The 14,281-nt window shown below is 36.7% G+C and overlaps 2 protein-coding genes and 1 long non-coding RNA gene across 4 annotated transcripts; 2 read left to right on the forward strand and 1 right to left on the reverse strand.

Moving 5' to 3' along the window:
• Nucleotides 1-465: 465 nt before the first annotated feature.
• LOC110599879 (elongation factor Tu, chloroplastic) lies at nucleotides 466-2,160 on the forward strand. Its single transcript, XM_021736472.2, has one exon. The coding sequence runs from the start codon at nucleotides 552-554 to the stop codon at nucleotides 2,019-2,021; it is 1,470 nt and encodes a 489-aa protein (XP_021592164.1). The 5' UTR covers nucleotides 466-551; the 3' UTR covers nucleotides 2,022-2,160.
• Nucleotides 2,161-2,555: 395 nt separating this feature from the next.
• Nucleotides 2,556-8,003, reverse strand: LOC110599882 (protein DEHYDRATION-INDUCED 19 homolog 6). Of its 2 annotated transcripts, none has more exons than XM_021736479.2 (5): nucleotides 7,677-8,003; nucleotides 6,026-6,168; nucleotides 5,361-5,438; nucleotides 3,863-4,083; nucleotides 2,556-2,946 (listed from the first exon to the last, which is right to left on the reverse strand). In XM_021736479.2, exons 1-5 carry the CDS (start codon nucleotides 7,750-7,752, stop codon nucleotides 2,844-2,846), a joined length of 621 nt encoding a protein of 206 aa, XP_021592171.1. In that variant the 5' UTR covers nucleotides 7,753-8,003; the 3' UTR covers nucleotides 2,556-2,843. The 2 variants fall into 2 exon arrangements, with proteins under 2 accessions (XP_021592171.1, XP_021592172.1); XM_021736480.2 differs by having other exon boundaries at nucleotides 6,026-6,165; nucleotides 7,677-7,930.
• Nucleotides 8,004-12,293: 4,290 nt separating this feature from the next.
• LOC122721692 lies at nucleotides 12,294-13,590 on the forward strand. Its single transcript, XR_006348418.1, has 2 exons — nucleotides 12,294-12,403; nucleotides 12,705-13,590. It is a non-coding gene; the product is annotated as an uncharacterized LOC122721692 (long non-coding RNA).
• Nucleotides 13,591-14,281: the final 691 nt, after the last annotated feature.

The following is a 14,281-nucleotide window of genomic DNA, read 5'->3' on the forward strand; positions in this document are numbered from 1 at the left end:
AGAAAAAATATATTTTGTTCGAGTATCAAAATGTAAACTATTTTATTATACTCATATATTATATAAATAAATATTATTGATATAAAAAATTTAATTTAAAATTTTATAAATAAATATAATTCAACTCAAATTTTCTAAATATATTTTTTTCATTATTAAATCACTAAAATTCTATTATTATACTTTATTTTTATATGTTTTGCGTAGAAAATTATAATTATAAATTTTAAATTTAGATATAATGATAATAAATTTAATAATTTTATTAATTTTTAAATTAATTCGTATAACAGTGAAAAATTTTACATACAAACTGCCCCATTGAATTTCTTCTGGTGGAATTGGAGGCCAACCGGTTCATGAGATTGGAGGACATAAATTGACGACGTGGCTGCACCACAGAGGCCAGGATTTGTGGGCTGCCGATAGGGGCCCTATTAACTTGCTATGAGCCACAAAACCCACTTTAATTGATGAACAACAGATAACAAAAGTAATCCTCTTCTCTTCCCCATCCATTCCATTCCAATCCAATCTACGCTCCCTCTCCCATGGCAATTTCAGCCTCCGCCACGGCTTCCACCACCTCTAAATTAGCTTATCCTCATCCTCATGCCTCGCCTTCCTCCTCCATCACTTTCTCCTTATCCCCTTCCTCTTTCCTTGCACAACCAGCTAAGTTAACTCCCAAAACCCTTCTCTCCTCTTCCTTCATTTCCCCTTTCCTCTCCTCCACCTCCCCGTCATCCTCCACAGCCATCACTACCAGCCGCCGCTCCTTCACCGTCCGTGCTGCCCGAGGGAAATTCGAGAGGAAGAAACCCCATGTCAATATTGGAACTATCGGCCACGTCGACCATGGGAAGACCACTCTTACAGCTGCCCTCACCATGGCTTTAGCCGCTACTGGCAACAGTGCGCCCAAGAAATACGATGAAATTGACGCCGCTCCTGAGGAACGCGCCCGTGGTATTACCATCAATACGGCCACCGTTGAGTACGAGACCGAGTCGCGCCATTATGCCCACGTGGACTGCCCTGGTCACGCTGATTACGTGAAAAATATGATTACTGGCGCTGCTCAAATGGACGGCGCTATCCTTGTCGTCTCCGGCGCCGACGGTCCCATGCCCCAAACCAAGGAGCACATCTTGCTGGCAAAACAAGTTGGAGTTCCCAACATGGTTGTTTTTCTGAATAAACAGGACCAGGTGGACGACGAGGAGCTTTTGCAACTAGTGGAATTAGAGGTGCGTGAGTTACTGTCTTCTTATGAGTTTCCTGGTGATGACATACCCATCATTTCTGGCTCCGCGCTTTTGGCTTTGGAGGCTTTGATGGCTAATCCGAACATTAAGCGCGGAGACAATGAATGGGTCGATAAGATTTATGAACTCATGGATTCTGTGGATACCTACATTCCTATTCCGCAAAGGCAAACTGATTTACCATTTTTGCTTGCTATTGAAGATGTGTTTTCAATTACTGGTCGTGGTACTGTTGCCACGGGCAGGGTTGAAAGGGGAACTATTAAGGTGGGTGATACCGTAGATATTGTGGGCTTAAGGGAAACTAGGAATACTACGGTGACCGGAGTTGAAATGTTTCAAAAGATTTTGGACGATGCCATGGCTGGTGATAATGTGGGATTGCTGTTGAGAGGTGTCCAAAAGGCTGATATTCAGAGAGGAATGGTCTTGGCTAAACCTGGCACAATCACTCCACATACTAAGTTCTCAGCCATTGTTTATGTGTTGAAGAAGGAAGAGGGCGGTAGGCATTCACCATTTTTTGCTGGTTATAGGCCTCAATTTTACATGAGAACCACTGATGTCACTGGCAAGGTGACCACCATTATGAATGATAAGGATGAGGAGTCAAAGATGGTTATGCCTGGTGATCGTGTGAAGATGATTGTGGAGCTTATTGTGCCTGTGGCTTGTGAACAAGGGATGAGGTTTGCTATCAGAGAAGGAGGGAAGACAGTTGGGGCTGGTGTTATTCAGTCCATCATTGAGTAGATACTTTAAAATGCGCTAGACTTTTTCTATGGTGTTGAACTTTATCTTCTCAGATTTGTGCAATTAGTTTTCACTGTTTCAGCAAAACTTTTCAAAGCCAGGAAAAAACCAAAGCTTCAGCGTGTTATAGCTGTTTTAATTTTGTCAATTTTACCTTAATTTTAAAGGTTTATACCTTTAAATGGTACACGAAGGGCTCTTGTAGTAAGTCGGCAGATGCATCATTTGTTTAGTATTATGTGCTCAACCGAGTCAATGTGGTTAAGCATACTGCGCCAGTTGGGTATTGAGATCCCAGTACAGCCGCTTATTGAGCTAAATAGGGGAATCGAAGTACCGGTTTCTTGCACATCCTCATCTGTTTCCTCGCCTAACTATACTTGTATAATGCTGAAGTAGAAAATAACTCGAATCAATTTATTTTTTGCAGTTTATAGATTTCTTGAACTTAATATCACCTTAAATATCTTAAAAAGCAAAGGTTCACCAATATCTGGTGAATTTTATGTTCTGGAGACCGCAGTGAAGACTAGCTTTAGCAAAGTACCAACTGATCAGTTTTCTACTTGGTATTCATTAGATAAATGTAGTTTTTAAAGAAGCTACATACATGTAGAGGCATTAAATACAATGTGTGTTTGATTCCCCACTTATTTGCCGTTCACTATCCACTCCAGGAATATTATTCCTAGTATACGTTTCCTAAAACCATGTTCCTGTAGTGAACACCCCCCCAAACCAAGTAGATGTTGCATCATTCCTAGGTGGTAAACGATGAGTGATGCAATTTTTTGTATATTCACGTGGAAAACTAAGAAGGCTTTAGAAGATGGTTGAGGAAATCAACTGTTGAACAAATGCTGCTCTCAGCCTCCTCTCTTCAGAGTCCACTGCTTCACCTCCATCACGTGAATATATCGCAGTGCTGCAAATAAGATATGCAATTAGCATTATCCCATTGTCTAATTTGCTAAATAGATAAACATAGCAATCTTTTCATTCGTAATTCGTAAAGGCATCCCCAAATATTCAAACCTCCAATTAGTGAAACAATCAGAGTAAATTGAAACAAAAATCTCATTCATCATTCATTAAATGCCATCAACTTCTAATCTCGATCTCCATAATGGAAAGGTAGTGAACAGTGCAACAGAAACAACTGCACTATACACAAGCTTCCTTCACCATGTAGTTCAGTCAAAGGATGCATCACAGACCTTACTCAAGCACATGCACATCAAACGGCATATGATAAGGAATATTTACGGAAATGAGCAACATTATGCTGGTAGAATGATAACTAACATTATTCAATCATTAATGACATGTAATGTAGTTATTATGCATGTAAAGATGGAAGGCAAAAAAATATAAAATCAGCAGGATTGTTGTTCCTTAACTGGTTTCCTCACCTCCCACTAATTAAATACAAAAATACACAAGGTCAGCCAACAAAAAAGGAAGTGCAAGACAAAAGTTAACAAGATCCAAATCTAAAATGAAAAGATAATACATAGGAAAAGGAAGTGCAAGACGAAAGTTAACAAGACCCAAATCTAAAATGAAAAGATAATACATAGGAAAGGGATGAGACAATAATTATCTTTACAATGCAAAGTAGGAAAGAGAATGAAATGGAGATAGAAGTGAAGCATGATACTTTAGAAAATTCCACAAAAAGTTGACGAGATCCGAATCTAAAATTAAAAGATAATACAAATGAAGGGATGACACCAAAATTATCTTTACAATTCAAGAAAGAACCACAACACTTCGTATCTGAATTTGGGGGCCTGAATCCCAGAAACAGTATATGTCACGATGCCATGCGAAGAGCATACCTTTCTGAATGGGCTGTTCTATTGGAAGATTCACCTTGCTGGCTTCCTTGCAGGTGTGAATGGCTTCCACTGCCAAGAAATGGAGAGAGAAGAGTATCTGGAGCAGATTCATTTGTGTTTGCCCTACCATTTGCTGAAGATCCAAGAAATGAGCTAAGTTCCTTGCTAATCACAGATGAACTACCAGTCCAGAGACCAAATTTTAGAGCCTTTCTCCTGCGCTGCAAAGCATTAAAAAGTTCTGATGAAGGTGGTGCTTACAGGATTATACAAAGGGTAAATTACTGTAGGGTCTGGGTTTTAGGGAATTTAACTAGTTAGTCCTTGTAATTCTCAAAGACAATTAAAATATCCTTCATAATCTTAAAATATAACCCTTTGGTCCTTCTATTAGGATTTATTAACAGATCTGTTTGTTTTGAGTGAAAAGTCAATATACCCTTTTATAATTTGAAAAATGGAAAAGAAGTTTATGCCTTCGACACATTTCAGTTTCCTTTACTTTCTTCTTGATTTTCTCCGCAACTAAATAGAGCTGGAAAGAATATTTCCTTTTCTGTCAGTTTTAGAATTCTTGTGCTTTAATTTCATTTGAGCTTCTATTTGTTGCGGTGGTTTTGGTTTTAGGGATTGGGTAGGGTGAAGTTCTCTCTCCCTTCTCACTCTCAACTGATCGTTCATCTCCTTCCTTTCTCACTCTTAGCCACAATCACAGATCTTCGTTGGTCATTGCAACATCCCTCCCTTAATTCTCAGTTCAGTCGGCAGCCACAGGTCCTTATTGATCGTGCACCTCAAATCCTCATCAGCATCACAAATCTTGGAAGCATCACAAAGAGCAGGTATGAGCTCACAGCGTAGCAACTCTGAAACAGTCCTGGTTGCATTTAAGAGCTCACACATCACCTCTACATACTTGTTCCAAGTTTCCATTGCTCTTCTGTGTTTATATTCATAAGCAAATATGGAGAATTATATTCTTTACATTCAGATTGTCTTGATGGGTTGTATTTTGCAAATCAGATTGTGTAGATGGAAATCACTCATTGATTGTTTGGGAGATTTTTCAATTTTAAGAGTTCTATTTTATGTTCTTGAAAATGAAGGGCGGACAAAATGGAGGAGGTTATTTTTGGAATTAAAAATTAGTCTCTCCATTGCCTGACATTTTCCCTTGACAGATGAATTTCCTAACAGAAGGATCAAATTACTATAGTTTAAGATAATCATAGACATTTTAATTGCCTCTAAGAATAATAAGGACTAAATAGTTAATTTTCCTAAAACCTAGAGACCCTACAATATTTTACCCTTATACATATCATGCATATATTAGATCCAAAATTAATTAATTTAAAACCAAAACTAGTTCGAGATCCGAGATCATGCATATGTTAAATCCAAAAGCAATTAATATAAAAACCCAATCTAGTTCAAGAATCAAGAGATGAGATGAGTTGCATGCAAGCATGTGAAGATAAAAACAAGTGAATAGCACCTTCAATGAACTTGCATGTTGTACAATAAAATGCCCAATCACATCTTTCCCCAAATTTGCCCCACAAAGTGGACACACCTGAAAGCACAACATTTAAGTCACCGTCAAATTCAAGTATCAAAAGATAGCATAAGGAATTGAGTGCTCCATTGCAAGATGCCCAATTATTATGCTTGCTATGACCTTTGTCCCCTTAAACAAATCAGGTTGAACAGTATCCTTTAAGGCACTTTATAATCTGTCATACTGGCCAGAAGAAGCTCCCATTAGTTGGAATGGGGGCCACGGCAGCTAGGGGGGACAAGAGAGTATCCATATCAATGGAACTTGATGATTAATTCACTATCAAAAAGCCTTGTTACTGATGCTAATACGAGTACAGCCCCCAGTTGAAGCCCCCATGAGGAGGCTAAAACAGCTAGGTTGGACAAGAGAGGATCCATCCCAATGCAATTTGATGATTATTAAACTATTGAAAAGACTTGTTACCGATGCCAGTTACATCTATACATACATATAGATACCGCCCACAAGCTTACACATAGACACACACATGCAGCTCATAGATAGCTATGCCCCACAGTCATACACATACGAACTCACACAGTCACGGCCCCTAAGCAATATTACACACACCATATTGTCATATAAAAGGAAGCACATACTGCATTTTTTAAGTCAAAGCAGTGTTCATTCTGCAGATGGCTGCAGAGAACATGGACTTCAATGTCTACATAGCAGAAGGGGCATGGAAAGTATGCTCTTGTATCCTCATCTCCATCTGAATCATCCATTGCCAAATGATCTGCTGATACATTGAACAACAGAAGAAAAGAAAAGTTACATGGATTAAATATTCATCAATCTAGCAGCAGCGACCAATAAAGACCAGAAAAGCGGATACCATGGTTTTGAAACCAAGGAACACCTAGGATTCCACTAACACAAGGCGACTGATTCGAATGCAAATCAAAAGAGTGAAAAATGGAAAAAAACAAAAAGGAAAAGAAAAAGAGAGACAGAGGAAAATTATATCCATTATAGTAGCAGGAAGCCAGGACTGCAGGAGTGATTTCATGCGGATACTTGTACATATACAGATGATTGCTAAGCTCCAACCAAACATGTCCCTAACAAGTAAATATCATTCTGCACTTTAACTACTCAGAATTAAACAAAAACTTTAATTCATTCTCTATAATCGTTCAATATTCAAATCTAGGAACAACTACTCAGAATGAGAAACACATTTTTCTTCTCTTTGTTTTTTGGTTCGCGAAAGAAACGAGCAACACATTTGAATCGACGTAAAAATACCAGCACCCAGAGAAATTTCCCATGTGCATTCTCATAACTCGTGGACCACTTCAAACTACACCTGTTATAGAACTTTTTTCCTTTCTATAGCTCTCACTGAAAATTCCCCAAAATACATGCATTTAACACATGCTAACTGGGCTAGTCAAATGAAAGGTTTAACCTCTCATCTTCACTGAAACTGGTTTCATCTTTTGATTTCTCATCACATTCATCATTGCATTCTTCTACACCATTGGCATGATAGATATTAGATACTAGAATATTCTTGCTGTCCTGCAGATGTTTTGATTTTAAGGAACCGGATGGCTTGATCAAAAGGTTTGAATTTTGGCTTGAAGGTTCTGATTTTGCATTCAGAAGATTTGTTCTTTCCTTGGAAAACAACAATCTCAATGCCTCAAGTTCATCTGAAGTTTACTGGAGTTTTGACAGATCTAAACAAATCTCAAAGAACTCCTCCCCTGGATTCTGCCCTTTAGAATTTTTATAATTTGTCATGTTTTTTGGTGGTTTATTATTGATTAACCCCCATTATCTAATATTGAACTTTCAGCTCCTTCCTTAGCAAGGGAAGCTGCTCACTATGACCTTCTATGGCTCCAACCCTAATTCCTTAATTATAATTAGCGCATGAAAATAAAATCTTCGAAGATTCCGTGGACCCATTAATTAAATTCCAGGGCATTAATCAAAGTGAATCTACAAAACTTCTACCAAATAAGGAGTTGTGCATTGTCCTCACTAGCTCAGAGACCAAAACTATATATATATAATTTCCCAAACACATGCTCTTCTGAAATCCCTCAAATAACAGATCATTCCAGAAAATTTACTAATAGAAGTATGTGCAAACAACTTAAACAAAAGAGAAGGACTCTTGAGACGTGTTAACTAGAAAAAGATCGCTCAAAACTTCCAGAACCAGACTACAAACCTCTCAAATAGATAATCAATTCCAGAAACAAAACAAAGAAAAAAGACGAAACCATTTAGTACCAGAGTTGTATCTAGCAGCTTGCGCAGCAGAGAGGTGCTTAGAATGGACTCTTGAAGGCCAGAAATCAACATCCATATTGAGTCAGCTTCCCAACGACTGGGTCTACGTCAGCGTTGTCCGCCGAGATACGTCAGTTCCTGGAAGGCGGAGTTGAATTTTGAGGGTTGTGGCGGTAAAATTTCACATTACACGCGATGAGTAGAGCTGCCATCTCTCCTATACTTGCTCTTATGTTCATTGAGAAAAGCTTTTGAGCCGTAGAAATCGAGTACCGCTACTTCGTGGATGACTGACACGTAGAAATTGATTATAATTATATTTAATTTTTGTTCACTTTAAATAAATTAATTAATTTGCATTTGATTTGCTCGCATTATTGAGTTAAGTTTGTTTGCTTCACAGAAGAGCCAAAAACAAAGGTTTTTCTGGTTTGCAGTACTGATTGGTGGAAGAAAAACCTAATCTTTAATGAGTTTTGTTTTCTTGTACCCATGCCATTTAAAGTCCATGAGATATTTTTAATTGATGTTTCTAATAAGGATTTGATAACTGCAGGGGCATCAGGACGGCAGCGACTTGGAGGTTCCTAGACTTTTCGGTTGAGTCTGATTCACTCATTCAATTTTGAGACTCCAGTCAGATCGGTTCAGGTTATTCGGTCTCTTTTTCTCCAACTCTATCATGAGAGGAAAGGACAATAAGTCCAGTCACTTTACAACCACTGCATTATCCATACGTACAAGTCCATACGACAGAAAATGTGGTCCTATAACAGAAATATCATGGCACACCAATAAAAAAGGAGAATAAAAGGAGAGATATCCTCCTCACGAACTAAATTTTTCTTTAATTCACAGAACTCTTATAAAATTATATTTTCTAGATATTAAATTATTAAAATTTAATTCGAGCAGTCACTTAAATTCCGTTAAATGTTGTAAAGCTAAAGTAATTGATATCATTATGTAAATATATTAGTGGACATGTGATTTAAAAGTTAATTAGGTGATAAAATCATAAAATAAAAATTATGTATAAAAAGACAACCACCAAACAGAGACGTAGACATGTATTAAAGCAGGCAGGTTGCATGTTGGAGAAGAATTGTAGCTTTGATGTGAAGGATGGTTATTGATTCAATACACATGAGGATGTGAAGATTGGCTATGGAAGCTGAATTATGCCAAAAATCAAAGGCTTTGTGGTGGGACATTACATCCTCCATCAAACAATTACTCTCATTCAATCATAATCAACACACATATGACTTTAAATGTTAATTAATGTGATGTATTTAAAAAGGATAACATTATTTTGTTAAGCAAGAAGTGGGCTGTTGGGCTTCATTGAACGTTATTGGGCCAAGCATGAGGTTCCTTATAATAAAGAATTTGGAACAAGTGGATTTATTAAGAAGCAGGAGAGCCCAACATCATGGTCCTCCATCTATCACTGTATTATTTAGGATAGATTCTCCATTGAACAGTATCAAATGTTTAGAAACACAGTGTTTCACAAAAGCATTACTTGTCATTTCAATGGCATTCGCTTCTATCATCATCATTTCCCCCACCACCAAGTCGACGATATATATATATAAGTCAAGCCTTCTAAGCTTTAACAAGATATTTGCTGCACAAAGGATGCATGGACTTGAAATGCTTTAGACTTTTGATAGAAAGAGATCCATCATCCATCCATCGAGTGGGGTTCAATGGGCATCATGATTAATTTAAAGTAGAGATCGAGGCAAAACAAAAATTCACCTTCCCCTATATTTACCTAGCTAGCTATAGCCTATATGACAAGATGCAAGCTTATTATCTTATAATTAGGGTCCACAATTATTAAAAAGACCAAAATGATGTTGGGATATCAATTAGCAAGTAACTATTTGACTCTCTGTCATAACTTTATAATTCTCTTGGAACGACCATAGATTTAGCCATCGGTGATGATTAAGTTGTTAGAAAATGAACATAGAGATTAATGATTACCATAAAACAAAGCTTTTTTTTAGTTTTTGGCATCTGAGATCTCTATAAACGTGTGGAATCTTCCCCAGGCACAACCCAAACCCATAGTCAACTTAGATGAGCTTTTCATGATTAAAGAAAAGAAAATGTAGGGAAAAAGAATGGTCATTGCAGCTTGTTATGTTTAAAATTTCAGCAACTAATGGCTAGTGTTTGGGTTACATACTTCCATTTGATTTGAGTTTGATGTGGGGAATGCTCGCAGTAGGTCAAAAATTAAAGACAAAATAAGAGTCACCACTAGCCATAATTAATGGTGTCACTCAACTAGTTTAAGAAAGAACACACACATATTGGAACATGATCTATCTGTTTGGCATCATCTATTTCTTTTTCAAATATTGAATTTGAGTTATGAGTTTTAACATTACATCCAACACTTATTGAATAAAAAGGGTACTTTAGTTAGATATGAAATGCTTGATTCAAAAAGTTATTAACTGGGAGAGCTGGGCAACAACCAAAGCTGCTGCCAATTAACATATAATCATCCATTGGAGGTGCTTTAAATAAGCGAATATCAGGAAAGAGGGAAAAAGAGAGAAGAATTTAAGCAGCTGAAACTATACAAGAATGAAATAGGAGTAGCAGATCAGTAGATAATAAGAAAATTTTATTATATTTCATTTCAAGCATATTCGAACACGGTACTGTTTAATTACAATCTCAAGTCTCTGAGTGCTTCATCAAACAATACCTTATATCAGCAACAGCATTCCCTATTAACTAGTCATTATTTATTTTAATTATCAAACAAACACTTCTAATAATAAGTGGTAAAGATACAAATCCTAAAAGCTCAAGAGAAAATAGATATTGACGCAAAAAGAAAAAACGGAGGAAGACCACAATTGGAAACGAAACGAAGAAGGGAAACATGCATGATGATAATGATGACGATGATGACAATTTTACAGCTATGGAAGTAAAAAAAAATATAAATAAATGTAGTAGTCGGACCAGGAACTCTTGATTCCCCTTGCATGGATGCCTCCATGTCATTATCCATGGCTTGTAAGGAGAAGTTGCTTATATTTGAATGGCCACTCAAGGAAGAAATGAAATTCCTTCCATGGTTGGAGCAATGAAATGAAGCTGAAAGCTATTACCATGGTCATGGTGAGAGAAGAACTAAAATCCAAGTAATTAGTCTAATTGAGAGAGAAAGAAAGATGAAAGAGAAGTATATAGTAGAAGAGGTAGGGAGAAAAGCTTTTATCTTGAGAGACCCCAAGCACTCACTGATCTTAAATTCCCGCATGCACGTTTCTCTTTTAATATATACAGTGTCGGCACGTTTCCACAGGGGAAAAAGGAAGGCAAAGAAAGAGACAGACAGTGAAATGAAGTGTTTCTTTTTTTTCTTTCGTAAGACAAATTAAAGAGCATGGTGCCCTAAAGCTAGCCAGGTCTCCTTTTCTACTCTTTGCTTGCGCACCAAAAGGCTCTTTATATATGTATATAGTAAAGGGTTAATCTTTGTATTTGTTTATTCATTATTTAAAGTTTCTGGGTCGGTTGTGTCGAAAGGAGCAGAACTTTTCTTGCAAATTTCTTTGCACAGAGACGTTGGTGTCGTGTGGATATTTGGCTTTTTTAGTAGCTGCGCATTGAAGATCCCTTGTGACCTAATGAATTTCCAAATCTCATCAAATGCCTTAATTATATATATATAATTGTAGCTTGCATCATTAATGCTACTTTCTTGAGCTATGTCTCAATTTATCATCTTATCATCATTTAATTGCTAGCTTTGGATTCTGATGATAATACCAGCTCCATGCAACTATACATTAATCATGTTTCAATTATTTTTAATTCTACTGAAAATATTTCCTGCACAAAAACTATTTTTTAAACATAAATTATTTTTCTACTTTCTATAATGAAAAATAAACATCTTTAAGATAAAATATATTTCATAGTAATTAAATTCAATTTGTTAATTGATATAGTTATATAGGATTTGTGTTTATATTATTATTTTTTCTCATTAAATGGATTACCATTGTTATCCATATTAAAAATTATTATAGCGAAAATAAAATAATGTAGTAAAGTTAAAGATCAGGTTAAATTTAAATTTTTTTGTTAGACCTATTATAAAAAACATTGTTAAATTTAAACATTGTCGATATAATTAGGTTTATGAGTGTGCATTGTTCAATTAAGAAGTATTAGATCAATGTGTAAAATTCTCCAGAGGACTACAAAATACAACCTCTGTCAATCCAACTCCAACGGCCATTTTGTCAGTTTGCTAATGCTAGCGAAGGACCACCACTGAAGTCGCGTGGCGTGAGCTCTTCTGAAGCCGTTCCCTTTCAGGTCCACTTGTCCCTTTGGCCCCACACTTCCCTGATAGCGAAAGAATGCATGACACATGGCATGAAAATTGCAGAGCTGTCTGGCACGCCCGGTTACAGAGGAAGTAAGTGAGTAAGAGTGGTCTGATTGGGTGGGACCGGGACTCCTCTTTTAACTGATGAAACTTCGCGTCGAAGAAAACAAGGCGGGGCCCAGATCTTTGTCTTTTACTATTAAAAGCTGACTCAGCAACTGATTTGCAGATTTGTTTCAAAAGAAGGAAGACGGCTCACTCGCTCTACCTCCATTCCATATTCTGTTTTTGGCTTCTGTTGGAGCTCAGAGGTGAGACCTGCCCACACTGACTCAAGCATTTTAGAATGGTGCGCTCACTTAATGTAGAATTTATTTTCTGTAATTTGTCAATACAATTTTATTGTATACATAGTAAAAAAAAGGGAAAACTTAATTTTAGAAATTTTTTTTTGTCAGTTTCTTTTATTTATATTTTTTGTAAATATTTTTTCTGCTGCATAAGTAGGATTGGTTTTCAATTTGAAATCAATCGTCTTCAAGTCCAAATTGTTTAATAGTTCGCTTTGATATTAATGGTAATGATATCTCTAATTATTTTAAATGTTGATACCGTCTTCTTTTTTTTTTTTTTTTTTTTTTTTTTTACAGCCTCGTTCTCATTTTCCTGAAATCTGATTTCCTGAATCGATCAGGTTTTCCGATGATGAATTTCCCCTTTTTTTTTGTTTTCCTTTAAGCAGATTTTTCATTGGCAAATCTGAAATATGGTCTCAATATTTAGTGCTTCCATGACTTCTCCGTCCAAAATCTCATCATAAACTTGACATAACATAAATTTTCCAGATAAAAGGTGATTCCATTAATAGACGGTATTGATAAAACTGCATGATTGAGTTGGGTCCTTAATTTGTCAATATCACACATGGGAATGCAACCAGTTGTAGGATTCTCTGAGTTGAGCTTTTTATTGATGCAATTTCAAGAACCAGAGATATAGTGATATTCCCAGCACGATTATTGGGTGAGGGGTCCTTAGTCCCAACTCTGGCAGATTCCCTGCAATTAACCTTAAATATTTACCACCAGAAGTCGATTGTAGTTGTCAAAGACGAAGAATAAATTTGCCGACACAGCACCAGGCAATAGGATTGGCATAACTTACCTGTGCCTACGGTTACATCATGCTCCAATTATTCATCAACAGCGACGTATGATGTTGTCATTTTTTTACCTTGGCATTTCAAAAATTCTTAGTAGGGGAAAGGAAAGCCAAGATTGAAATACTAAACGCTTTGCATTACGAGATAGGATCCGATATTGCATCAGTATTATTCATAATGATTTCGTTCTCCTGAAAAATTTTCTCGGAGCACCAACTTCATAGTGGAGAAATGACGGCTACTACACAAAGAGGGCAGCTCTTTAATTGTTGGACTTTAGTATTATTGAATTAATAGCCTTGTAAGAACAGTCATGTACATATACAGATCTTTTGTTCAATAAAAATCATCCATTGCACTTTTTGTCGAAATAATCGCAGTGACTCTCGCACAGGCTAAGAACTTAAAGGAAATGAGGCAACACTAGCGATAACTAAAATTAATACTTTATAAAGTGTAATTAATCAAAACCATTACAAGAGAATAACAACAGCGCAACACAAAACATAAAGAATATTACATTAACTGATTTATTGATTGTAGTAAGAGTGTAAAATGCATGGCATGAACATGCTATATATCCCAAACAAACCCAAAAAGGAAGTAGTAAGTAGAAACTTTGCTGAAACGAGAAAGACAGGCCATCTTTATTTATATAGCTGGTCTAATAGTAACACTACAGCTGAGATACTTCTGCCTGTCATTTTGTTCTCAAGACAAATTAATTAGTGTATTTTGAAGGTCTTCCATTTGCATAGCTCAAAACCCTTGTGCTTCTGCCGGATAAAGCCGTCGGTTTCCGCATCAATGCTGTCTTCAATAATTTTGTCCTGCTCTGCTATCTGAACCTTCTTATGTGGCTTAGTAGGACTCTGCTGCTTTTGAACTAAACACTCTTTATGGGAATTCTCCTCAGGTTCCTCTTCATGAGCTACCCTGTTGTTTAAGGCCCTGAAGACATTTGGGTAGCGAGGGGCATCAGGAAGAATGCTGGGCATCCTTTCTATTCCTGCAACGTGGACATGGTAATCGTGGGAGGTTGTTTCCCAGCCGTGCTGTTGCCTG

This window comes from Manihot esculenta, chromosome 14, assembly GCF_001659605.2.
Source record: "Manihot esculenta cultivar AM560-2 chromosome 14, M.esculenta_v8, whole genome shotgun sequence".
NCBI lineage: Eukaryota > Viridiplantae > Streptophyta > Magnoliopsida > Malpighiales > Euphorbiaceae > Manihot > Manihot esculenta.

What these genes read in the sequence shown, in the direction of transcription:
- LOC110599882 (XM_021736479.2), bottom strand. Translation starts at nt 7,752, where the DNA reads ATGGATGTTGATTTCTGGCCTTCAAGAGTCCATTCTAAGCACCTCTCT. An exon ending in GCTTTGACTTAAAAAATGCA is followed by an intron (nt 5,439 to 6,025) that starts GTATGTGCTTCC and finishes TTGTGCTTTCAG; the next exon opens with GTGTGTCCACTTTGTGGGGC. An exon ending in AACATGCAAGTTCATTGAAG is followed by an intron (nt 4,084 to 5,360) that starts GTGCTATTCACT and finishes AATGCTTTGCAG; the next exon opens with CGCAGGAGAAAGGCTCTAAA.
- LOC110599879 (XM_021736472.2), top strand. Translation starts at nt 552, where the DNA reads ATGGCAATTTCAGCCTCCGCCACGGCTTCCACCACCTCTAAATTAGCT.